This window comes from Typopeltis vanoorti, chromosome 12, assembly GCF_054136105.1.
Source record: "Typopeltis vanoorti isolate ZY-2024b chromosome 12, IOZ_Tvanoo_1.0, whole genome shotgun sequence".
In the NCBI taxonomy this organism is placed as follows: domain Eukaryota; kingdom Metazoa; phylum Arthropoda; class Arachnida; order Uropygi; family Thelyphonidae; genus Typopeltis; species Typopeltis vanoorti.
In genome coordinates, this window is record NC_143560.1 from 53,289,216 (window position 1) to 53,315,486 (window position 26,271).

Below are 26,271 nucleotides of genomic sequence, written 5' to 3' on the forward strand. Positions count from 1 at the left end.
CAATGAATTTCTTTAGTGAGTTGGATTGGTGAATGGCTTTTAGATAGGTATCAACATTTTGTGTATTGTAGAGCAGCATCTTGAAAGAGGAAAGTAACTAGTGGTGTGCAATATGGATCTCTTTTGGGTCATTATTGTTTTAACTTGTAAATGATACTGTGAATAGTTTGAATTGGAATATGCAATTTTTTTTTTTTTTAATGTTGAGCCCATACATGAGAGGTTGGTAGATCAACCTATAGTACATTAGTACCGTGTATGGGTTTGGAAAGAAGGTGCTTGTTCACATTGGATTGGAACGACTGTATATTGTATTCCTTAGGGAACACATCAAGAGGAAGACTGTTTCATAGTATAGCAGTTGCAGGGATGAAGGAGTAGGAGAAGAAACTTGTTCTGTGGGTTTCAAGGTGCACTGTGTAGGGATGTTTAGCAGCAACTGCATGTGTTCCAACGAGCTTAGTACTAAGTGGAGGAATTATTGATGCTATTTCGGATGAACATTTTCCATGGAAATATTTGTAGAAAACACATAATTCAGAGACCAATTGTATGTGCAAAAGTGGGGGGGGGGGTTGAGTTAGTAAGAGATGGGTCATTAATAAGTCTGATTGCTTTCCTCTATATTGAGTCAAGCATTTTGAGGGAACTTTTGGAAGTCCCACCTCATATTTGGAGCAGTATTCGATGGTTGGACGGATTTGTGATTCATATAAGGTTAACGGCTATTCAGGGGTGAAGTAACATCTTGAGCGAAAGAGAAATCCTAGTTTTTTAGAAGCTGAGGATGCAATGCAATCAAGCCTCTCCTGGCATAAACAGCAACGGTTGCTGTTTATGCAACCGTTGTTGATGTCAGGGTAATTCCAAGAAGAGAAATCTCATCTTGTCTGGAAATTTTGGTGTCGTCAAAAATAATACTTGGAGAAAATGGTTCTTTTTTTTATGAGAAATGAGCCAGTACTGGATTTTATTTGCATTGAAATTGACTAGGTTATCTAAACCCCATTGGAGGATGGCTTGGAGGTCTGAACTGATGGCAGTTGTGGTTGCTATTCTTTAGGTTGAGGTGAGTTGTGTGGAGTAAGTTTTATCAAAAGAAAGGGAAGAATGCAATGTGCTGTCATCTGCAAAACTGTGTATTGGGTTGGAGGTAAGCTGAAGTAGGTCATTGATATATATAGTATGAAGAGGGTTGGTGAGAGGACAGAACCTTGAGGAATCCCGGCATTAGTTGAATGGTGAGAGGATAGGGAGCCATCCACACCACACATAGTGTGCATCCAGGCAGAAAGCTGGCAATCCAACTACAGAGGTCAAGATAGACCAAACAATGGCAGCTTGCTTAGTAATCGTTTGCAGTCGATGCAAAGTTGAGGGGGGGGTTGAGGTGTAAAAGAGAGATTATCATTTTACAATACACTGTATGGGGTCAGAAAGTGAGAGGAGCTATCAGTTCATTGTCAAGTTTAAGGTTTCAAAGTTTCTGATGTCTTCACAGTTTTAGCAGTATACCATTGGTGGAGAAATTTTGAAGGTGGTGGTTATGAATAGGAGATGAGAATGGGAACTGTGGTTAACAGTTTAGGGATCACATGCTAAAATTGTTGAAGACATCAGGATGATGTGGGGGGACCTTGACATATACTTTATTGTGTGCAGATCTAGTCATTGGATTTGATATGAGGATATATTGGTGAGGCTCCAGAGATGAATGACTGAGGTAGTTTTCATTCTCTGCAATATAGGATATTAAAACAAACTGAGTGAATATCATTTGCAAAGTTTCATGAATGGGAGATGGAGGGGATATGATTGAGTGATAAGTTGGTAAGGGGTTATTAGCGGAATAAGTGGAAGAGATTTTTTTTAGAATGGGGAGAGGTAGAGAAAGATGCCAGCTCTGAAAGCTGTATAAGGAGGATATGAGTAGGGGGGGGGGTAAAAGAACATGATTTTGGCCACTCAGTAAGATTTTTCCCATCTGCATTTCACCTAAACTGCTCACATCTATTTTATTTTCTGTATGTAGAGCTCTTGTTAATGTAATGCTGTTTCACTATTTCTTGTAGGCAAATTTCAGTAATAGAATTTGCTGAAATCTGCAAATTCTATTATTGCAAAAAAATAAGAATAAGTGGACCATCTTTGCTTCCTTAGTACATGCTCATTAGTAACTTTTCATGCCAAGTTAACTGAAAGAAAACAGTTTTGTGCAGAAGTTGTGTGTTTTCACAGACTGTTAAGGTTTCTTTCCATTTATTCAAATTTGGATAAAGTAATTTTCTAAATTTTAGGAAAATCATTCTTAATGTTTTCAGATGATGTTTAAACTGTATGATTTAACATAACTGCTCAACAAACATGTTTCTGCAAATAAAGTTAGTTATTTCAATAATCAGTTTCACTTCATTTACTGAGGCATCTTCAGGATACAGGTCACAGTGTAATCTTCATGTACAAAGTTCCATCGCATAAACATGACAAACTCATGTCAGTTATCAACACAATTTAAAAATGAGTTTGTCATGCTTACTCATTTCAGATTTGTATGGGAAGGTAATCCCATTATGATTTATATTGCCAGCCTGGTTGGCTGAGTGGTTAGCATATCCACTTTCCAGCCAAAAGGCTGTGGGTTCAAATCCCGCTGTAGGCATGGATGTTTGTAGTGGTCCACAGTAGATGGTATTGATATTGTTACGGTTAGTTGAAGTTGGTGGATTGAGTGTTGGAGTCAGAGAGTTGTGGAGTGGATGCCCTTCCTCTATGAGTCTTTGGACTCCCTGGAGGTGTCGCATAATAATAATAATATATCCTGAGGTTCCCAGGCTAATGCAGCTATTCATATTTAGCCAGCTACTCTGCATATTTAATATCAATTAAGCAGTAATTAAGCATGTTTCAACACATAAACTTAGTTATTTATCTGACAACTTAGGTTGCAGTTTTCTGTTATGATTACTCTTCCAGTTAATGGATATACCTTCTCTTGATGTTATTTTTCTTTACTTCATTATATTAGCTAAAGCCCAGTCTCATGACATCACTGATGTTACTGTATTTTAATTTTCTGTGCCCTGTGCTGTCCACTGATGGCTGTATAGTTAGTCGCTTTTTGCGAACTTATGTTCTGATGTTCCTTTTACTTGGATGAAAGCTTAGCCAGATTTTTTGATAATTAATTTGGGAGTATACTTGTTTGCTTAATTTGCATGTTATAGGGCAGGGGTGTTCAACCCATCGATCGCCGAGCGATTTTTGGTTGATCTCTTGTGTATTCCTCGTTACTTGCAAATTTAATTAAAACTGAAACATAATATTTTATTTGTCATTATTTTGTATTATTTTTAATTCGCTTTAAGTGTATTGCTATTGTTTATTGATTTTTCATTAAAATTGTTAAATCAGTAATTTTCTTATAAGTCCAGGTAAATGAATTAATTTGGATCAGTGGAAGTTAAACAGTGAATACGATTATAAGCAAAGTGTAAAAACTAGATTGTAGCTTAAATATTAAATATTCCAAAGCACATTACATCGATTTTTTTACTTAGGTTAGGTCCCATGTGAATATTGTAAAAAAATAAACTTTGTTTGTCTCGGTATAGTTTGTATTAGATGTTTTTGTAAATAACTCTTTTGAAGCTAACTGTATATATTGCTTTAATAAGAATATGTTAGAGTGTTAAAAACAAAGGCAATGTTTTTGTCTCCGAAGCTGTACATGGCGGCATTAGAAAGATTGTTATTGAAACTTTATGTATGAGAAAGGCTTGCAGGCTCTAAGTGTAAACATCTCCGAAATCAGTCAGAGTTCAAACAACTTTCCAATGGCCGACAACTTGCAATCAAAAGAAAGCAGAGGAGAACAAAAGGTGTGCCGAAGTTGAAACTTAAGATGAAAGACTCATACCGATTCTTTGGGGGTTGCCAAACTTCATGCAAGGTCTCAGAGGAGACCTAATAAAAAGGGACTGAAGCAAGCAGAAGAGGTTCCGGTTCCAGAATTGCTGTCAGAGAGGAGGCCGCCTGGTCCAGAGTTGCCGTCAGAGAGAATGCCCGGATCCACGTTGCTTGAGAGAGGAGTTTCCTGCTTCCAGAAAGGAGCTTCTCAGTTCGAGACGTCACTAGAGAGAGACCACTTCTAAGCTGCAGACAAGGTTTCAAATTGCCTCCAATTGCCGGAGAAAAGTTTCCAGACCAAGTTAATGTCAGACATTCACCAGTGTGTTGCGTTTTCATTACAATTTGATGAATCAAATGACTTCACTGATATTGCTCAGTTAATGGTATTTATTCGCATGGTATTTCAAGATTATTCAAGTAAAGAAGAACTTTTGAAAATTATACCATTATTGGGAAGGACTAGGGGAGAAGACATTTTTTTGGCATTTGATGAATTTGTGAAACTAAACAAACTTCTGCTTTTTAAACTTGGGTCTATTACTCTACTGATGGTGGTCCTGCAATGATAGGTAATAAATCAGGCTTCATTTCATTATGTAAAAACGATGACAAATATCCAGATTTTTTTAATGTACCACTATATTATTTACCAACAAGTACTGTGTAGTAGAAGATTAAACACAAAAGATGTTTTGCATATTACATTTAAAATTGTAAATTCTGTTCGAGGAAAAGCCCTGCAACGGCAGTGATTTAAATTACAGGCAGATGATGATAGGGAATTTCTGTTGTACAATAATGTTCGCTGGCTGCAGGTCAATTTTTAGAAACATTTCTTGTATTAATTAACGATATAAAAATTTTTCTTGATGAAAAAGAAGGTATTTATCCACAATTGAGTGATAAAAGATGGTTGTTACACTTATCATTTTTAGTAGATTTCTGTACAAAATTAAGCAATTTAAATTTAGAGTTACAAGGTAGAGATAAAAATTTAATTGACATGTTATTCCAACAATACTTACTTTTATTAAAGAAAAATATAAATGACCATGAATTTAGACATCTGCTATATTTATTAAAATTTTTTGAACAAAATCAAGAAATGCTTTGCTATGATTTAAAAGAATTCATTCATGAAATAAAATTAGTTGAAGAAATAAATTCAAGATTTAAATATTTTAATAAAACTGAAATCATTGTATCTTTTATCAATAATCCATTTCAAGAAAACTTGAACATCACAGAAATTTCAAATAAAATTAGTGGGCTCTTTGATATAAACCAAGCTGAAGTAGAACTTGAGATAATAAACATTCAGAATAGTTTACATTTAAAATAAACAACGAAGTCATTTGGAAGTATGCACATGAAAAATTCCCAATATTAACTGATATTATGCGAAAAATTCTATCATGTTTCTGATTGACATACTTGTCAGAATCCACTTTTTCAAATTTGACCGTCATAAAAAATCAATTAAGAAACCAAATTACAAATGATCATTTGGATGATTGTCTGTGATTGGCCACATCTTTATATCAACTTGACTGAAAATATTGCGAGGTCCAAACAATGCCAAATTTTACATTAACTTTTTTTTTTTTTAATCAACTAGCATTTCCTGTAACTTGTGAGTTTGTAATCAATCAGTTGTTTTTTCTAACTTTGGTTTTCCAAAATAGAGAAATATTTTATTCCAATTTTTTTTTTTTTTGTTGTATTAAAATAATTAAAAGTGATAAATAAATTTTTAAATACATAAATAAAGTTTTTAGTTGTGTATTTTTTTAGTTGTTTATTTGTGCATAATCAGATATCAGGTTTGGGGAACATCATCTATATAACAGAGTAGATCGCCTAATAACTTTTTATAGAAAAGTAGCTCGCGTAGTAAAAAAGATTGAACAACACTGTTATAGGACATGTGTTAATGAAATCAACTTGAATAATTACAGCGAATAATTTGGGGAGGAGAATATTTCAAATAATTACATGTTAGGATGGGGAGCTGACTATTCAAATTAGTAAAAACTGCAAATAATATAATATTCAGATAATATGTAATATTGTCTGAATATTATATTTTCTAATATTGTAATATTAGGAAGTTAGTTGTTCATGTTACTCATTGTCATAAAAATATATAAGTTTTTATGTGTGCTCACATTATGTGTTTCATTACAGTTCTTAAAGGATCAGTGAAGCAAAATGACCACTAAATATGTCATTGCTGTAGATATTGGAACCACCACTCTCCGTAGTTATGTCTATAATGAGAAAGCAGAAATAAAAGGAGAAGCAAAATCACAAGTTAGCAGTTTAATAACTATAATTTATTTTTATTTATTTATTTATTTTTACTTATAATTATTAATATGCTTCCATAAAGCAGTAGACCCACTGCTGGGTATCCCTCCCAGCATATCTGAATTGTACTAATTCTTTCACAATACACTGTACCAACACATTCCACTCTCTATATAAAAATTCTGTTCCTCACTCCCTTGTTCACTAGATTGTATGCTTCCCCTTACCCCATTTGCCTCCGATGTTCTTTACTATGATAGCTACTTGATAAAAAAAAAAAAAAAACCTTTTTATTCCCATATACGGGAGTAGGCGAGGCCATTTAGCCCTATCTAACTTTTGGAGACTGAGTGGGCAGTTCAATCTCCACTGGTACCAATCAGAGATAGATGGCCCAGGTTATCACTAATTAAGCGGTACACAGTGAAGAGAGACAGCTCAAATGTGCCGCCATCTCGTGGTCCCTAACTCTAACACAATATATTTAATGTCTGAAAATGATGTGGGTTCTACGGTCGATTTTCTTGAATTTACGGGACGAAAAACCCGAGTTTCCGGGAGGAAAAACCCGCTTGCCTGTGCCAGAGATCGACTAATTCGGGAACCGGTCGAAAAAAGGCTTAGAAAAATTTCTTCTAGTCGCCGACTAGACTCGAAACCAAGTCTTCCTTCATGTGGCCAAGTGTCGTGGTATGCAAACGCCACATCCACTGAGCTACACAGGCTCTTAGCTACTTGATTGATTTGTAAAATTCGTTTACTAAATTAAATGTCTCTGGCATTTCATCTCTCCTGTTTTTTCATAAGTAAAACTTTGAATCCTTGAATTGCTTTAGTTATTTGGGACAAATATCAATATTAGGTTATGAGTTTCTCCTTGCTGAAGGATATTTGTGCATGTTAGTCTGGTGTGATCTGAACAGGGTATGATACAGTGAACAACAATGCTGTATGTATGTTTTTATCATAGAAAGAATGCTATATTGTATTTGGCTCTTGTAACATGCCAATTGTTATCATTCCTTTCTGAAATACTCTTCTAGACATAATGTGAATTGCATTCCTGAGCAAAAAAGTTTTCACTGGAATAAATAGAATAATATATTCCATTTGAAATCTTGATCTTCAGTGAATATATCCAGCATTTTACTTAATGCAAAAAAAAAAAAAAAAAAAAAAAATTGTACAACAGTTGGTGTCCGTGCAGTTAGCCTAGTGGCTGTGCACGTTGCAACCATATGCCTGGGGAAGGAGTGTCCTAGGTTTAATTTCCGTCGGTGACGTGAAGAGCTGAAGGATCTTCCTCAGCCATAGTCAAGTTAGCTGGTCTTCGGCATGGACAGTAGGGTGTTTCCCCAATTTATCCTGGGGTTTTTCATCCTGCAAAGCAGGCAAAAACCGCCTTGAGATCTCAACACTACAGGACATAGGATACACTGGGGCTTAGGACTGACCACCTTATCTTGTGAACGGTTTGAGTTCTTAAACGTGTGGACAGACTTATGTGTTCGTCGAACATTTTGTTTATTATTTTAACGGTATAATAGAACACAGAAACTAAGTAAATAATTAATTTATTAACTTGATGCTGATATTTCGCTGGTATTATAACCAGCATCTTTTATAACCACCATTTATTACAGCCACTCTCAAACCAACACTTTGGCTATGCTATGTTGATGATGTGCTTGCTATTTGGCCACATGGCCCTGAGACATTGAAAACATTCTTAGCACATTTAAATAGCCAACATCCAAAAATCCACTTTACTATGGAACTGGAAGCCAACAACTGTCTGCCCTTCCTGGATACACTCATCACACGTCTCCCAGATGGTTCCTTATCATTTTCAGTTTTCAGAAAACCCACACATACAGGCAGATACTTACACAAACAATCACACCATCATACTTCTCAACAATATGGCACATTAAAAATGCTAACCCATAGAGCGAGAGCAATCTGTTCAAATGACAAGGCTCTCACTGCTGAACTGACTCACTTACGCCACACCTTCTTGGCCAACGGCTACAATCCACAAAAAATAAACAAAATACTAAACACTCCTAAGAAACCCCTCCCACCATCCACCACAGAGAACTACAACAAAACAGTCACCATCCCTTACATTAAAGGTACATCCGAAAAGATCTCAAGAATTCTCAATAAACATAAACTACGCACTACATTCAGACCATGTAGCAAATTAGCCACCCTCATCCGCTCACCCAAGGACAGCATTCCTCCTTTATCACATCCAGGAGTCTACCAAGTACCCTGCTCATGCAATCAAGCCTACTACGGTCAAACAGGAAGAACTGTGAATATCCGCATCAGCGAACATAAACGATACGTCCGGAAATATCATTATGGGAAGTCGGGCCTAGCAGACCATGCTCTGGATACCCCTGCACACAGGATCAACTGGAAAAACAAAAGTACTACACAGAAACCCACATAAATCAGAGAGATTGTTCTTAGAGGCGACAGAAGCCCTAAAACACACTCCAAATCTCAACAAATATGGCTGTATCAACTTGCCGAAGATCTGGGAGACAGTCATATTAAGAAAAAACTAGCACTTTTCTAGGACTCTAGTAATATATGATAGCGTTTTTTTTTTTTTTTTTTCCAGTTAGAGGGCGCCAAAATCAGGACTCTAGTCTTTGTTGTTGCTACAATTTTGTTGAAATACACCATGTTGTTTTAGTCTCGCGTATTGTGACAAACAGTGTTTTTGTGCTCTGAAGATGCTGGTTATAATACCAGCGAAATATCAGCATCAAGTTAATAAATTATTTACTTAGTTTCTGTGTTCTATTATACCGTTAAAATAATAAACAAAAGGTTTGAGTTCTGTTAATTAATAAACCCTCGACACCGCAAGGTAAAAAGATGAGATGAGACAACAGTTGGTATTAATTTTATGGTTTTATGATACTGAATGCTTATTACCTTCTGTAACTTGCTAATGAGAATATCCTTTGGTTGGAAAGACCTTGATTTGAATCCCATTTGTGAAGAATCTTTATAGGTGCTTTTCAGCTGAAGATGAGTTAGTGTCTCATATGAAATTGACAGGTTTTTCCTCAGGTAATCTCAGTTTCTTCTTTTTTCTCATTTGTCAGATGATGGTTCATTCTCTTATGAACAAGTCTTTATCATCTGGTTCTATTTCTCGTAATTTCTGTCATCTCTGAAGCTCAATAATTCTGATCTTTCCTTCAGAGATTGTATTTTTCATTGTGAAGAAACATGCAGTTGACAGCATTTCAGACTTTTTTTAGATTAATTAGGTTTGTTATGAAAACAAGCTTATCTTGGCAGCCCTTTTCTTTTTTTTTTTACCCCCCCCACACCATGAAAAGTTGTGAACCTATACTACATTAGTACTATAGGGTGGAATAAGGATTTATTTATTTTTATTTTATGTATATATATTTTACTTATTTTTTTTATACATCTGGAAATGAAACTGCATTAGAGATCAAATGTGGAACATTTTTAAGCCACTATAGGCCTTCAGTTAGCTGGCTGACACTTGGCATTGAAATTCATCTCCTACCTAAAGACAATCGCAAACATCCATGCTCCAAGGTAGGATTTGAACTTGCATCCTCTTGGTTGAAGAGCAGATATATTAACCACCCTGCCAGTCAAGTCAGACTTGCTAAACTCCAAGGCACCAATGGGATATAAACCCACAGTTTCCTGTTTACCAGAAATGAGCACTCAAGTGTCCAGTTTATTAGTTCATTTTTAAGGCTTTACTACCAGATAGCACTGTTTCATGCTTGGTTTTCTTCTGTGATCTAACTCAACTTGAAGTCACTAATATCAGTTTTTGGTTGAAAAATTAACATGTTTAAAACAGCACTATTTTGCATATTTGTTTCTTATTTCTTTTTCAGCTGTTTCATTTTGTTCTGCCAAAAGTCACTTAACTGACAGTTTGCAAGTTGCTGATACCACGGGTATCCACCTATCAAGTATCTAAGTATTATTTGTGAAATATAATTAAATTATATTTGACAAATTATATTCTTATTTTCTTATATCCCAAGCATAAGCAAACTAAGTTTGTACGTGAATAACTTCATGACTAATCTATTTGTATATAGGGGCTGTTGACTTTACATCATTAGCCTCAGTATCCCATAATGCAAAAATATTATGGGAAGGGTCACTACCCAGACCACATTCATCATTTATTAAAATTTATCAGTGGTGGCTAGATCCATAAAGATAACAAGATTAAATCAATGCAAAGTCATATTTTTTTCTAGAAAAAAAAAAAAACTATAAATATATAACTGTAATTCATTCAAGGAAATGTCTCATACTAATTCATACTAATTGTGAAGAAAATCCCACTTGGACTTCTTATAATTCCATCAATGCATGGTTGTGAATAAACCTAATTACCTTCCATTCCATGGTAGATGCTGCTGACTCCCCCATCCCCTTTAAATTAGCCAAATAGTTAGTTAGCAAAATCTTTAATTCCACTTACTGGCCTCACTTCCTCTTATATAAAAAAATTCCACACATTCAAATCTTTAGTCCAGAATATAGTTTTGAACAATGATATCATGATGAGCTCTGATGTTACCTCATTCACAAATATTCCCCTTTCTGACATTAAATTTACTGAAAAATGTCCCCCATTTTGATCGTTTTAATTTTGCTATTCATACTGGTTACTTCTCTTGGAAGGTCATCTTATATAAAGAGAGAGAAGGTACTACGATGAGCTTTCTCTCATGAGAGGAAGATCAAGAAGATTGTGGTCTGAACTGCCTAGAAGATAGACTACATTCGAAGTGTACTGTAAATATAGTTAGTCCAAGTTATTCGGAGAGTGTTGGGATTGTCTGGTATTCTGGTACATATGTGGACTATTTACATGAGATCATTGAAATATTCAAGTAAAATGATCTCATTGTTAGGAAAGGTGGATGAAGAATGTCGGTATTTAAGGAAAGGAAATCAAGAAGTTCAGAATGGTTGGTGACATTAGGAGAGCTGTAGAGACAGCAGATGAATTTGACAGAATGGGGTACAGAGATTTTCAATCAAAAAAGGAGATTCCATTAGATATTCTTTGACATATTATATCAGCATGAACATATGCACATATCCCACCTTTGGGGCAAAAGGAGTTTGAGCATGTATTTGAGAAAGCTCAGATGAGTAGTGCTTGGGGGAAGTAGAAATTTGCGTTTCTGTCAGGAAAAGCAGGTGAGGTTTGGAGATGGAAATTGACATCACTGAGGTTGTAACCGAAAGTAAGTATATTAGAATGGTTCTGTGAGGTTTGCTATTGGCTGCTTGGAGCATGCATGTTTCCTGTAATTTCCTGGAGTTCAAATTTCTATGCAGGCCGTTAGTAGGACTGGATTTTCACATTAATATTCCTTTTTTATAATTGATTGTCCAGGTGTTGTCCTTATCATTTGTTTTCTCTAGTTGTTGTTGTGATCTTCTCCCTTATTCCTGCTATGCATACCTGCTACATGTGATTGGTGGAGGTGCTTTTTCACATATTGTTCATGGTGGCCCTGAATGTCGATCTGCTCCCCAGCATATTGCAGATCACTTTGATTAGATGCAGGAGATTGTCTGTCTTTTGTGTTTATTGGTCCAAAGTGGTGACACCTGACAGTTTTTCTGGGGTTAAATTTGCATTGTTTGGCAAGCTTGTGGATGTTGTTGTTTAGTGTTGTGCATGCTTCAGAATGAAAGTTCAATGTAATGTCATTATATTTTATATTCTCTGCCTCCGTAGGGTGTTGGACTGATGCTGCATTGAAGTTGTGAAGCTTGCTGGCATTTTCAGCAGTAAGCAAATTAATGTTGAGATGCTGATTGTAAATCACTTCTAGTTATTTTTCTAATGCATCAATTTTACATGAGAAAGTATCAAGCATAATAGAACAATGTTCTAGGCTGTTGATATGCTTTTTGAGGTATAGAAACTGTTTAACAGAGGAGGAGGCACAGAAGGACAAAAGAATGGCTAGCTGAAGTTGGCAGGAGTTTTATTGCCAATTTGTCAATCTCTGCATTTACATGTATCGACTGGCAACAAAAACCACACTGAAAGTTTTTCTTTACTTGTCTGTAATTTCTAGCTTGCAGCTATGGCACTTCTGAGCTTCAGCTGGTCAGTCAGAATTAGCAAGACTCGCAGAGCTCTATCGATGCTCGGTTTTGTTTCCGTCATCTTTAGTTTGTGCTGCAGGCATATCTGTACATTGTGTGTGTGGGGGGGACACTTACTTGCCCAATATTAAAGTAGGGAAAGTCTTTTTTGTTGAACCAGTCAGTAATTACAGTTAGTCTTGAGTTCTTTAGATCTGTTGCTCCATTTGGAACATAAAATTGGGTGAAAAACACTTTGAATAGTAGTGAAATTAAAAAGCAAATGACCTAAGCAACACAATCCTTAGCACCACATGGCAGACCAGCTATAATGCCTGTAGCTCTCCATCTCCTTTAATTTAGCTTTTTCCATGCAAGCCATGACACTTGTCATCAGTAGTGCAGAACAAATTTTACAGTGACATTAGTTTTTGGTTTAGAAATAAAGGGAAAAAAACCCCTCTGCTTTATCATTTACTCAGGAATCAATATGTTCTATAATTACATTGATAATTATAAACCACATTTTTATATATACATTTTTTTATATACAGGGTGGCCATAAAATAACTTTGCCTCTTTGGAGGCATCTGTAGCTAAAACCAATAAATGTAATGAGACCAAATTTTATATTGAGACTTTTGAAGGCATGGGGAGATAATTTCCGTGAAAAAAAGATTTAGTACCAAAAGTCGTCGATAGGGGAAATTTGGTGCTGGTGGAGCCAAAAACAAGCAGATAATTACATTAAAGACAGATAAAATGGAATAATAACATTTCGACAGTGTAAGTGACAACTGCATCACTCATTCCAGCTGGATATGTGGCACGTTACAATGATGATAATAATTAAACTAAAACAACAACTTACAAGAGACACAGAAATTAATGCAGTGATTGATCTCACAGGAAATAATGTTTTATTCATCAGAATCAGGGTCCCCTGGACCACATAGACGATTTTCAATGTGCTGACCTTTCTTGTGTACAACAAATTGCATCCGGCGTGTGACATGCTCTACAGCTGAGCATAAGGAGTCAGATTGGATGTTCATAACAGCCCGTTTTATGTTCTCTTTCAAGACATGCAATTTGGGAATGCCACCAGCGTACAGAACGGATTTCAAATACCCCACAGCCAAAAGTCACATGGAGTGATGTCTGGGGATTGAGGCAGCCATGCCATCGGAAAGAACTGACTGATAACCTGACAGTCATTCGAATAACTGCCTGAACGTTCCCAATCCCTTTTTAAATGGAAATGGTGGCGCTGCTGTCATGTACACACAGTAAAATTTGTGTAATCCTTTTTACCTGCGTTTACTGCAAATAATTGACTGCTTTCAGCTCTGCCAACACCAAAATTTCCCCTATCGGCGACTTTTGGTACTAAATCTTTTTTTCACGGAAATCATTCCCCAATGCCTTCAAAAGTCTAATTATAAAATTTGGTCTCATTCCATTTATTGGTTTTAGCTACAGATGCCTCCAAAGAGGGAAAGTTATTTTATGGCCACCCAGTATATAATAATTTACTCAAACTTTAAATGAATGCAAAATGGTTTAACTAGTCACTTTGCAATGGAGATCCAGTGGCAGTTGATACCCCCATCATTGTTTGAACAGTATGTAAAAGTTTGAGTATTTGATTAAACATGACACAATCACATCGAAAAGCATTACAATATTCTGAAATGCTCTGACCAGCATTTCAGAATATTTTCCTTCTAAAAAAAAATAAACTTAAATGTGATGACTCCAACATTGGCATCATTTCTGGAATATCAAGTAACTCTGGCACTGCCTTTTATTACTCAAAACAGTATCATTGCAGTGGCTAGGCAGAATTCTGGTTTAGTTAAATTATCATGATGTAGATTTTCATTGTATGGAATCAACTTGATGGCTGAAAAGATTTGTGTCTGCTTAAGTGATGGACTGCACTTAAGCAGACTCATCATGGGAGGTTCATTCAACTGACAACATATTTATCATACTGAATCTTAAAATTCTTAACACTCCTTGCATTAACAACATATTCTGGTAATGTGTTATTCACTGATAATTCTCCATGTAAAAAAAAATGTATTCCTCCTCACACCCTCTTCACCACACTCTTACATAACTTCTAGGGATGTCCTCTGGTTTTTCCCCTCTTGCCTTTTACTCTTTTCATAATCCCCTCTGGATTAATCTGATAAAATCCTCCCATTAACTTAAATGTCTTTATTATATCACCTCTTTTCCTCCTATCTACCAAACTCTGCAATCCACATTTCTTCAACCTCTCTCTCCATTGTCGGCATTCCAAAATCCTGATGTTGCCTTAGTTACTTGTCTCTGGACCCTTTCCAATGTTTCCACATCACATTGAAAATCAGGTGACCAAATCTGAGCACAGTAGTCCAAGTGTGGTCTGACCAATGCTTTATACAGTGGTACAACCACTTCCTTACCCCAACATGTTAGAACGCTTCTTTATCATAGCAGCATTACAATGTGCAATATGCCCTCTAAACTTCAGTCTACTATCAATCATCACTCTCGAATCTTATCCGCTTCCTGCAGTACAGCACCATCAATATAGTTACAAAGCCTTATTTCTGCACTCCAAAATGCAACACCTTGCGCTTATTAATGTTAAAACTGCAACCTCACTCCTTTGTCCAAGTCAAAAGTCTATTCCAATCTACCTAAAGGGAATTAACATCAGTATTGTTTATAATTCTCCCCAACTTTGCATCATCAGCAAACAACTGAAGATCCTCCAGTCAGCCCACATGATATATCATTTACAAACAAATTAAACAGCAAGATCCCAAGAACAGAACCCTGGGGCATGCAACTGGTTACCCTCCTCTTTTGAGACTGCTCTATCATACACACTGTCTGGAGAAATTTTTGTTCACTGAAAGAGAATGGAGGTTCAGAATTAGAAGAAACAGGGAGAGATGGAGTTGAGTATGTCTACAAACACCCTTGAATCGTACGAATATGAACAAGATCAAAGAATGCCAAATGCAGTCTGTTTCTCATGTCTCAATTTTAAATGGGACAGTCAATAGAAATGAAGAAGAGTCCTAAAGGGTATAAAGAGATATTGAAATTCATGTATATGCCAGAGGTATCGGGAATAAGAGTAGAGATTATTCTAAACTGGACAACAGTTGCTGTTCATTGTGCAGTGTGTAAGGTTATGTGCTTCGGATGTCAAGGCCAGAAGTCATGTATTACATAGATGGAAATGCAGTACAAAATATTGAAGTTTGGGAATGATGGGTTGACAGTTGATGTTCATAGGTCATGTTTCAAAAGTGGACAAAATAGCTCAGTCACTTAATGTTAAGGAACTTGCTAACAGGTAGGAACAAACACCCTCTTTGTGTGCGAAGGTTTCTGTGGTTCAGTAGTTCGAGAGATAGATTCCGGTATTGAGACCATGTGTTTATTAAATACGAACAGGATACGTGAAAACCTGACAAGTTTCGTAAGTCGTATGACTTACATCATCAGTGTCAATGGTGTATAAAAAAAAGTTAAAGACAACTGACAAAGATTAAATTCATAGTCCATTAGATGTTTCTAACTGTAACATTGAAAAAATTGAAACAGTTATTACTGAATGATTGTTGAAACATTGTTATTTGTTGTCAAGTTCTGTGCTTCACGTGTGTTATGTTCCGAGATCTGAGGAAGTTAGATTTTTTATGAATGCCAACCACACTTGGTATAATATCAAACCTTGGTTTTCGTTGCACACTGCGTAGAAATTTTCTAAGCATTTTTGCCTCTTGCTTGAATTTCCTTGTGAAACAGTTTTTATCGATATATGACATGATCGTTTTTTCCCAAAGTACTTTATGGTAGCTTTCCTCCCTTTAAAAAAAAAATTAAGATTCCTACATCCACCGAAACCTTCGCACTACCCAATAAAAAAACCAAGGGTCTATCACATCTATTGTTCTTGTGGGATTTGCTACATAGGCCAGACGGGAAGGTTAGGAGAAATCCGTATGATAGAACATAAAAAAGAAGAGAACACAAATCAGGCCTAGCTTTCCCCACAACTTCCACTGGCCATGAAGTACTTTGGGAAAAAACGATCATGTCATATATTGATAAAAACTGTTTCACAAGGAAATTCAAGGAAGCGGCAAAAATGCTTAGAATTCCTACACAGTGCAACAAAAACCAAGGTTTGATATTACACCAAATCTGTTGGCATTCATAAAAATTCTAACTTCCTCAGATCTCAGACATAATACACGTGAAGCACAGAATATGACAACAAATAACAACGTTCCAACAAACATTCATTAACAAATGTTTCAATTTTTTCAGTGTTAAAGTTAGAAACATCTAATGGACTATGAATTTAATCTTTGTTAGTTGTGTTTAACTTTTTTTATACATCACTGCCCCCGATGATGTTAGTCATACGACTTATGAAACTGGTCGGGTTTTCACGTATCCTGTTCGTATTTAATAACCACGTGGTCTCAATACCGGAATCTATCTCTCAAACACCCTCTTTATTAGACTTTAATAAAATCACATCTGGACTGTTTTTTACCCTGAATAGAATAGAATGAAAGTTTGTGTTTTTAAAAGTTTAACTGATAGGTAGAAAAGAGGGAATATGACAGAAATATATAAGTTACTTTCATTTGGTCTATAAAAGGGGTTTTATAGACCAAATGAAAAAATTTTTCAGTACATAACTGGGTGGAAAGGAACACAGGGTCAACCCTGAAGGTTATGTAATAGTCTGGTTGACAAGAGTGTGAGGTGTGATGAATGAGTGGAATGGACTGCCAGTGAACGGTTCAAGAGGAGGTATGATAAGTATCATGAATAATAGTCTGGGCTTCACGTGATAAGTCATGGAATCCATAAAGATGACTATGTGTAATCATAACAGAAATAAAACAATGTGGGAATTACAGAGGAATTTCCCTACCGAGTGTTCAAGATAAAATTTATGTAAACATAGTTTAATAAGTGGCAAACAGTTGTGGAAGAGAAACTTGGAGAAGTTTCTCTGAGTTCACATCAAATAGGAGTTGTTAGGACTAGATTTTCACTTCACAAGAAGTAATTGAGAATCATGGGAATATAACAAGGATCTGTACTTAATATGGTAAATCTGAAAAAAAGCATAAGGTGAAGAGAGAAAAGCTCTTCAAACTGTCCAATTATATGGTTAAATGGAACATTGTGCATGGCAGCATATAGGCTGTTCTTAAGTTGAAAGTCAGTGGTTATAATTAAAAGATGTACAGTAGATTTGATGTGAAATCAGGTGTAAGGCAGGATGTGCACTATCTCAACTTTTATTCATATCTGTATGATTACATTATTATTCTTTTACTCATCCTGGGAGGGCACTTTATACCACATACATGTCCAGGTGAGTACATCTACAATCTATACCATTTACCATGCACTAGTTGTATTTTTTGCTCTTAATTGTCTGTGTTCTTTTGCCTGTTCTGTGTGAAATTTGCTAACACATTTTCAATTGATAAAAACCCATATGGATTCCGCTTATTGTGATGAGAATATAACCAAAGTATTTTCTAATGGTAGGGCACATGGTCTCCTCATTCTTCCTGCTGCTAAGATCATGAAGAACAGCTTCATTTAATCTGTCACATTTGTAAATATTAAACCTGGTTCAGTACTTTATGCAGATGATGTTATATACTTCTAAATTCGATCCGCTCTGAGTTTTCACAACTGTATAATTATATAATTTTTTTAATATTCAATTTATTTAATTGGCTGAGTTTATGAATGTTCAGAAAAGGTTACATGCTAAACTACAAAACAGGAAATTATAACCACCTGAGGAATATGCTGGGTTCTGCACATTGTATCAGTTTTTGGATGGAAGGAATATTGATAGTGCATGGGAAGTGTTTAAATTATGCAATATCAGCAGTTTGAAGAATAAATAGGGTAGGAGTGGGAAATGGATGTGTAATCTAATTATGCAAGAAATTCGTAAGAAAAAAGATTATGTGGAAGGAATACCAGGTGCATAAGGGTGATGTCAGTTATGAAAATTATAAGCAACAGTCCAGAAGAGTCGCAATTGTTGTACAGAAACTGAGTATGAAAAGAAACTGGCTCTGTAAGATTAAGATTTACAACCCAAAAGAATTTCTCTCATTATGCTGCTAGTAAAAGAAAGAATAACTCTACTGAATGCAGATAATGTGTGAGTGGCAGATGCAGATGAAATTATTCAACTGATGATTAGCTATTTTGCTAAATGCTATCAATCCTGTGTATGCAACATTGAGCTCACTGCTACTTCTTCACTGGATGAAGAAATTCTGATGTAATGAGGCAGTACTAGAGCTGTTGTACTGCTCTAGAAATTCTGGTGTATGAGGTAGTACACAAACTGAATAAGAATCCTACAAAAGGGATCAGTGGGATATTAGCATGAATGTTAAAAAAAAAGTGTTCAGTTGAAGTGGTCAGGCTTCTTTTGACCAGGCTATATAATTTGAGTTTTAGAACAGGGAAGATTCCACAGGAGTGGAAAGAATGTATGGTAATCCCATTGCACAAAGGTGGTGCAAAGACTGATGTATCCAATAATCGATCTATTAGTATTTTTGGAATACTAATGGTAGTGAAGATTTTGGAAAAGTTGGTTAGGGCTCGCATTCAGAAATGGGTAGACAGAGAACCTCTACTTTTCAGTAGAGATTCGCTGTCACCTGTTCTCTGTTTCTAAGGAATGGTTGTTTCTAAGGAATTGGAGACATGATTGAATTATAAAATATTGTCATGGATAAGAGGATGGCTAACCAATTGATATCAAAAAGTGGTATATGGGAGATGCGAGTCTGCAAGATATAAGATAACCAGTGGAGTACCACGAGGATTAGTTCTAAGTCCATTGTTATTCAATCTATACATTAATGACATTGGCAAGGATTTGACAGGAGAGATACAGCTATTTGTCAATGATTCAAAGATAGGTAGGGTAATCAGTAATGCAGCTGATATGCAGTACTTGCAGAATGATTTGAATATTCTGGAATTGTGAGCATGTGAAAATGGCTATCAGTTCAGTGTTCAGTTTAGTAAATGTAAAGTCAGACATTGGTGTGATGAGATACCTAATGTCATATATTGGTGGGAGTACGCTAGAAGAAGCTAGGTACGGGCTAGGGATCTTAGAGTTTCAGTATACAGGGGTCCTCGACCTATGTCATCCTCGACATGCGTCATTTCGACTTTATGGCGGTAATCCCATAAATAATTTAAAAAATAAATTTCAACTTGAAGCAGTGCGACGTAAATTTCAAACATCATGGGCGAACTTGTTTGTGAGCTCAGTGGAAGAATATGCCATTACGTGGCATTTGTTTGGGAGAGGTGGCATCGCTTGGGTCCCAGCTTACACTCTTTAGGTACCGCATGCTTTGTTTACATCCGCTCTCTCTCACTTTTGTGTTTGTGTTTTTTTACCCTTTAATATGGTTCCCAAACATAAGGCAGACTCTTCCGATGGCAGTGTGTCGAAGAAAAGGAAAGCCATTACATTAGAAGTGAAATTAAACATTATTTTTGTTTCATTTTTGTCTTTTTTCTGTACTATACAGTAATTATATTCTCCCTTTCATTTTCCTATGGGCTAGTTCTGTTTCTTGATATATACCTATGACTTTAGGGTGTTTTAGGTTAGGTAAGTAACTTAGGCTGTGGTAATTCTGACTTGCATCGAAAATTGCCTTGCGTCGGTCCATAGGAACGGATCTTCGACATAACTCGAGGACCCCCTGTATGTGAAATTGAAGTTCAAGGGCCATATAGCAAATATTGCAATGCAACTCAGGATAATTGCAGTGCTGAAATGAACTTTGACATGTAAATATAAGGAAGTCATTTTGCCTCTTTACAAGGCCTTCATAAGACCTCACTTGGATTACTGTGCACAGGTCTCTTGGTTGCTGTGGTGATTCTGATACTGTGGAGAGAGTGAAAAGAAGAGTTAAAATGATATCAGGATTTTGGAATACTGATTATGAAGACAGATTGAAAATTTGTAGACTGTTGACATTAGCAAAACAGGAGTAAGAAGTGGTGATGTGATTGAGACTTACAAACTTCTGAAAGGGTTATATATCAGATACCAATAGATGGAATTTTTAATTTTGTGGGTGTGGAGGAAGGATGAGATGGCATTCTTGAAATTTGAGAATGAATGCTGTCAAGAAGGGGATGAAGGCTAGATTTTTCTTTTATAAAGTGGTGTGTAATTGGAATAGATTGCCATTGGATGTGCTGTGTATAAGTAGTGTGAATGAATTCAAAAACAGGTATAACAACTAGTGCAGATAATATATGGTCTCCCTCACTTCCTGGAGGTATCTCTTAATAATGATATGGAATAATTGCCATAACAAATTTGATATAATTATAATAATAAAACTAAAAAGTAGTAGCGACAGTGAAAAGCATTACGTGTATTCTCAATGGTGAACGTGTGTGTGTGTTTCTCTCATCCCAGTGATTGGTGGGGTAACAGTGCTACCTTTACATCTTTGTTAACAAACAGCTTAGTTTCCCATTGCCCCCGTCCAATAGCTTTCTGTCTGTAGATGTCTGTTCACAGGACCAGTTTGCCTGTTTTGAGGAACGATAAACCCTAGTTTTCAGGAGAAGGAAACTCCACTTTTGTATGAGACCGGCTAACTCACCTTTGATTGAATAGCCCTGATAAAAGTTCTTCACATTATAGATGGCATTCAAACCCAGGTCTTTCCAACAAAAGGGCTCCATTGAAACCAACTAAGCTTTGGAGGCTCTGGTGAATCTATAGAACAAGCAAAATGTTTAAGTTGTTTTGGTACAATTTTTAGTGAAGATGACATTTAAATTATGGAAATAGATATTAGATTAGACAAAGCTTGTGTGTGTGGGATAGTCATTTGAAGAAATTTATATAGAATAAAAAAGACATTAGCATTCTTCTAAACAGTGTTTAAACCAGTTTCAATTTATGGATATGAAAATTGGATTAGAAATAACAGTTAATCAAAGACAAGAGATCAATTAAGAGTTCTGAGAAAATTCGCTAGATTGAAGATAGCATCAATGGTTGACCCATACTAGATACTGATATATTAGTAAGGAACTTTAAAAATCATTAGCATTCAAGAAACTGAGTAGTGATAATCTAAGGTTATTTGGTCACTTAGAATAAATGGGAGAGGCAAAATGCATAGTTGATACCTTCTTTGCAAGAACAAGAAGACAACCATTAACCCATTGAATTAATGGATTTATTAGTACCTTGGAAACCCAAATGTAAGATTTTACTTTACTCGAAGACCCAAGAAACAATAGATAAATCTGGAGAATTGTGCAGTGCCTTTATAGTGTTCTGTAATCTATATCAATTGAAATTCTTCTGAGGGTATATGTCAAGAAATAATGATCTGTATTCTCTCCACTCAGATTTAGGTTCATTTTGATTTTGGAATATAATGTTGATAACAATTAATCAGTGTCCCAAGTAGAAATCTAGGAAAATTTTGAAATTATTAGTTCTTCTCTTTTCTCCAAAGTTTCCTAAGATATTTCTATAAATCTAGATATATTACTTACTTTACTTTCAAAATGTTTCAATAAGAATCTTTTTCCTCTCTTTAAAATTTAACATTTAAATTTGCGATATTTTTTTTTTGAATTTTCTGCATATCACTTGATAGAATTATTTAGAAGTATGGTGATATCAGTCATGCCAACACTATAATTGTCCTTGAATGAGAGGGAAAAATGTTTGAAAAATATTTGTATTTCACACCATTGAAAAATTACTAGTAACATAGTCAATTCTTGCAACATAAATTTTAATGCTTCCGTAATACAGTTGGAAGAATGATGGGGAAAAATAGATCCTGTATTTGGAAATGTCAGAGTTTAATTTCATGATGCATGGAATTTCAGCAGAAGGTGAATTTGCAGTCTCATATGAGGGTAGAAGAAGTTTTCTTCAGAAACTTGGATTTTTCTTTCTATAAAATAGACATACTGGCCAGGAAACATGCAGTTAACATATATATACTGTCAATAGATGTTGTATGGGTGATTGCTTAACATAAATAATATAGGCTAGAGGGCAGACTGTAAGTAGCATTTTTTTTTGTGGGAATATAGATTGGTCTTCTTTGGTAATGGGAATTTACAAAAGTGGCATATAATAAGAAATTTTTCTTTTCCATTTCATGAGTATAAGTTCTGTGCATGATTGCAAACTTATTTTAATGAGAATTGATTCAGATAATATATTATCGATAGAAAAGATTTATGATTGATTGAATGAACTACTAATCTGTTGCCTTTGGCTGACTGATTAAAGAAAAAAGTAGCCTTGGTGTAGCTTTCTCATACTTTGCATAAAAAGAAACTAGTATAGAATTGACAATCATTGACAATCATTCCTCCTATTCATTATTCTATTAATATTATTCCACTTAAAGCAGATATTTGATTAATATCTGCTTTAAGTGGAATAATATTAAACAAATGAACATTTATTAAGTCTGCATTTTTTTATATAATTTGAAAGGAATTAGTGATATATTCCAATAGAACCTTCAGTGCACATGTACACAGACAAAGTTATTCATGATGCATTATTTATTATTATTACTCCTTGACCCCATGGAGTCAAAGACTCATCTAGGGAATCCTTTTATCATACACACAGCTCATCATACCACGTTTTAAACACACTCAAATTTTCTGCAGACACCACACTCAGGCAAGGCATTCCAATCATTCACAATTCTGCATGCAAAACACCTACTTCTCACTCTCCTGCTCACACCCTCTTTATACAGTTTCCAGGGATTACCTCCTGTTCTCCCCCTGATCTCTCACTGTTTTCTGTAGAACCTCTCCAACATTGATCTTATAACAACCCCTTACTAACTTGTAGGTCTCTATCATATCTCCCCTCTTCCTCTTATCCACTAGACTGTGTGAATTACATCTTCTGAATCTTTCCTCACATTCGACATTCCTGAGGTCATAAACTACCTTAGTCAGTTGACTATGGACCCTTTCCAACATTTCTTCATCCTTTTGAAAACCAGGTGACCAAATCTGGGCACAGTAGTCCATGTGTGGCCTAATCAAAGCATTATACAATGTAACAAGAATCTCCCTACTTCTACAAGTCAGTGGCCTTTGCATCATTCCCAAAAGTCTTTGTGTTGTCTTCACAATTTTGGCAATGTGTCCCCTAAATTTCAGATCTTTATCCACCCCAAGATCTCTTATTTCTGCCACTCTGATGATGTATCCCCACCAAGCATAAATTCCGCACCCCATCTTTGTTTCCCAAATTTTAAAACCTTACATTTTGCAACATTGAACTCGCATCCCCATTCCTGTTCCCACTCACTCAATTTATTCAAGTCTTCTTGTAAGGCCACAACATCTTCTCTACTCTTCATGGTTCACCCTAACTTCGCATCATCTGCAAACAACTGAATATCTCCATCCAAATCTTCACCAGTATCATTAATATACAAGTTAAACAGTAATGGCCCTGAAACAGACCACTGAGGTACACTACTAGTGACTTTCCTTTTCCAGGATATTGCTCCCCCATACACAAAGTGCTAATACCTATCAGATAGCCAGTCTCGGATCCGATGCACTAATCTAATATCCTATCCCATCCGCTCTAGTTTGACTATCAACTTATCATGCGGTAATCTATCAAAAGTCTTAGCGAAATCTAAGTATATTACTGTGTATCCCTCTCCTCTGTCCAAGGAAGCAGTCACCTTATTGTAATAAGTATATTACTAAAACATGATCTCCCTTTAGCAAATCCATGTTCTCCATCAAAGATAATACCATTGTATTTTTGAAAATTATGGAGACAACTATCGTGTTTGAACAAAAACTTTAGTTTAATATAACTAAAATCTACATTCGACGTTTCGACCTTTATGTCAAGGTCATCTTCTGGAGCATACAACTATACACAGAAAACAAGCTACACTACAATCAAACTGGTTTGTTAAAGTTACTGACCAACTGCTACAACAATTGTTGGCCTGACCTCTGGTGGGAAATTAAAAAAAAATTACATCAACGTTAAGTCCTATTATTAGTGTTATCTGTTGGTTGTAGACATACATTGGGCGCAACAACGTCTATGTATCTATCTATATACATGTATTAACATCATGATTATACGTGTACATTTCAGCCAGTTGATATGGAATAGTTTTTAATACTAGCTGAAGATTGGCAAGAGTCATGACTTATGCTGGATCTTATATATTAGGTTGGCTGAATGTGTGCCATCCAGATCCTTGGAATTTTCATGCCATCTTTGTTGTAATATTTGGGTAGTTTATCAGGATTTCGCAGGTTTCCTTAAATTTCCTTTCATGCCAGGTTTTTGTGTGGTGTAAAGAGTGGGTGCTTTTCCAGTTGATTTGGTTTAAGGTGTTGAGTGCATGATCTGAGAGGACTGCTTCACCATAATATATTTAATGTGTTCTTTCTTGCGTATAGGGATTGTCCGTCCTGTTTCACCAATGTACGGTAAGTTACAGATGCAGCAGATGCAAATATCCCCCCCCCAATCGCTAACTTCTACATGGAAACCTTTGAGCAAAGGGCTCTTGATTCTGCCACGCTAAGACCAACAGTCTGTCTTAGGTACGTTGACGACTTGTTCGTGATCTGGCCGTACGGGCGACAAATGCTAAACACATTCCTTATCCACCTGAACAAATAACACGAATGCATACAATTTACCATAGAAATCAAAAATTAAAACTCTCTCCCATTCCTAGACACACTAGTCGCATGTCTTCCTTCAGGCAGTCTGTCCTTCACGGTCTACCAAAAATCGGCACACACTGGCCAATACATACATGCTAATTCATACCACCACCACCCATCACAAAAATATGGTCATTAACACCCTTAAAAACAGAGCTACAACAATCTGCTCCAGCAAGTCCTGAAACAAGAACTAAAAATCATCAGTGACACATTCATAAATAATGGATATAACCAAAATACTATTAATAAAATACTCCATAAAACAACAACAAAAACGAATCTAGATTACAGTAAAACTATAGCCATCCCATACATTAAAGGGTTATCAGAAAAAATCAACAGAATCCTACAACATAATAACCTCAATACCACCTTTAAACCACCCACTAAACTTAAAACCATATTCAGCTCCTCTAAGGATCCTCTCCTCCCATTGGCACATCCTAAAGTCTATTGCATCTGCTGCACCTGTAACTTACCATACATTTGTGAAACAGGACACAATCACTATATGCAAGAAAGAACACATTAAATATAACCATTATAGTGAAGCTGGCCTCTCAGATCATGTGCTCTCAACATCTTGCACCAAATCATCTGGAAAAGCACCCACTCTTTATACCACATAAAAACCTGGTATGAAAGGAAATTTAAGGAAGCCTGCGAAATCCTGATAAACCACCCAAATATCAACAACAAAGATGGCATGAAAATTCCAAGGATGTGCCATCCTTGGAATTCTGGATGGCACACATTCAGCCCACCTAATATAGGATCCAGCATAAGTCAAGACTCTAGGCAATCTTCAGCTACTATTAGAAACCATTCCATACCAACTGGCTGAAATGTACATGTATAATCATGATGTTAATATATGTATATAGATAGATACATAGACTTGTTGTTGCGCCCAATGTATGTCTACAACCAATAGATAACACTAATAATAGGACTCTAGCATTGACGTAAATTTTTTTATTTATTTTATTTATTTATTTTTTTCCACCAGAGGTCAGACCAACAATTGTTGTAGTGGTTGGTCAGTAACTTTAACAAACCAGTTTG

At 35.8% G+C, this 26,271-nt stretch overlaps 1 protein-coding gene across 3 annotated transcripts in view; it reads left to right on the top strand.

The window, feature by feature from the left end:
• LOC150100793 (glycerol kinase 5) overlaps nucleotides 1–26,271 on the top strand; it is a 329,559-nt gene that overhangs the window by 44,673 nt on the left and 258,615 nt on the right. For all 3 annotated transcript variants that reach the window (XM_090401274.1, XM_090401275.1, XM_090401276.1), the window contains exon 2: nucleotides 6,097–6,222. In XM_090401274.1, the coding sequence (XP_090257400.1) occupies nucleotides 6,121–6,222 (102 nt within the window). In that variant the 5' untranslated portion in view covers nucleotides 6,097–6,120. The remainder of the gene's footprint in view (nucleotides 1–6,096; nucleotides 6,223–26,271) is intronic.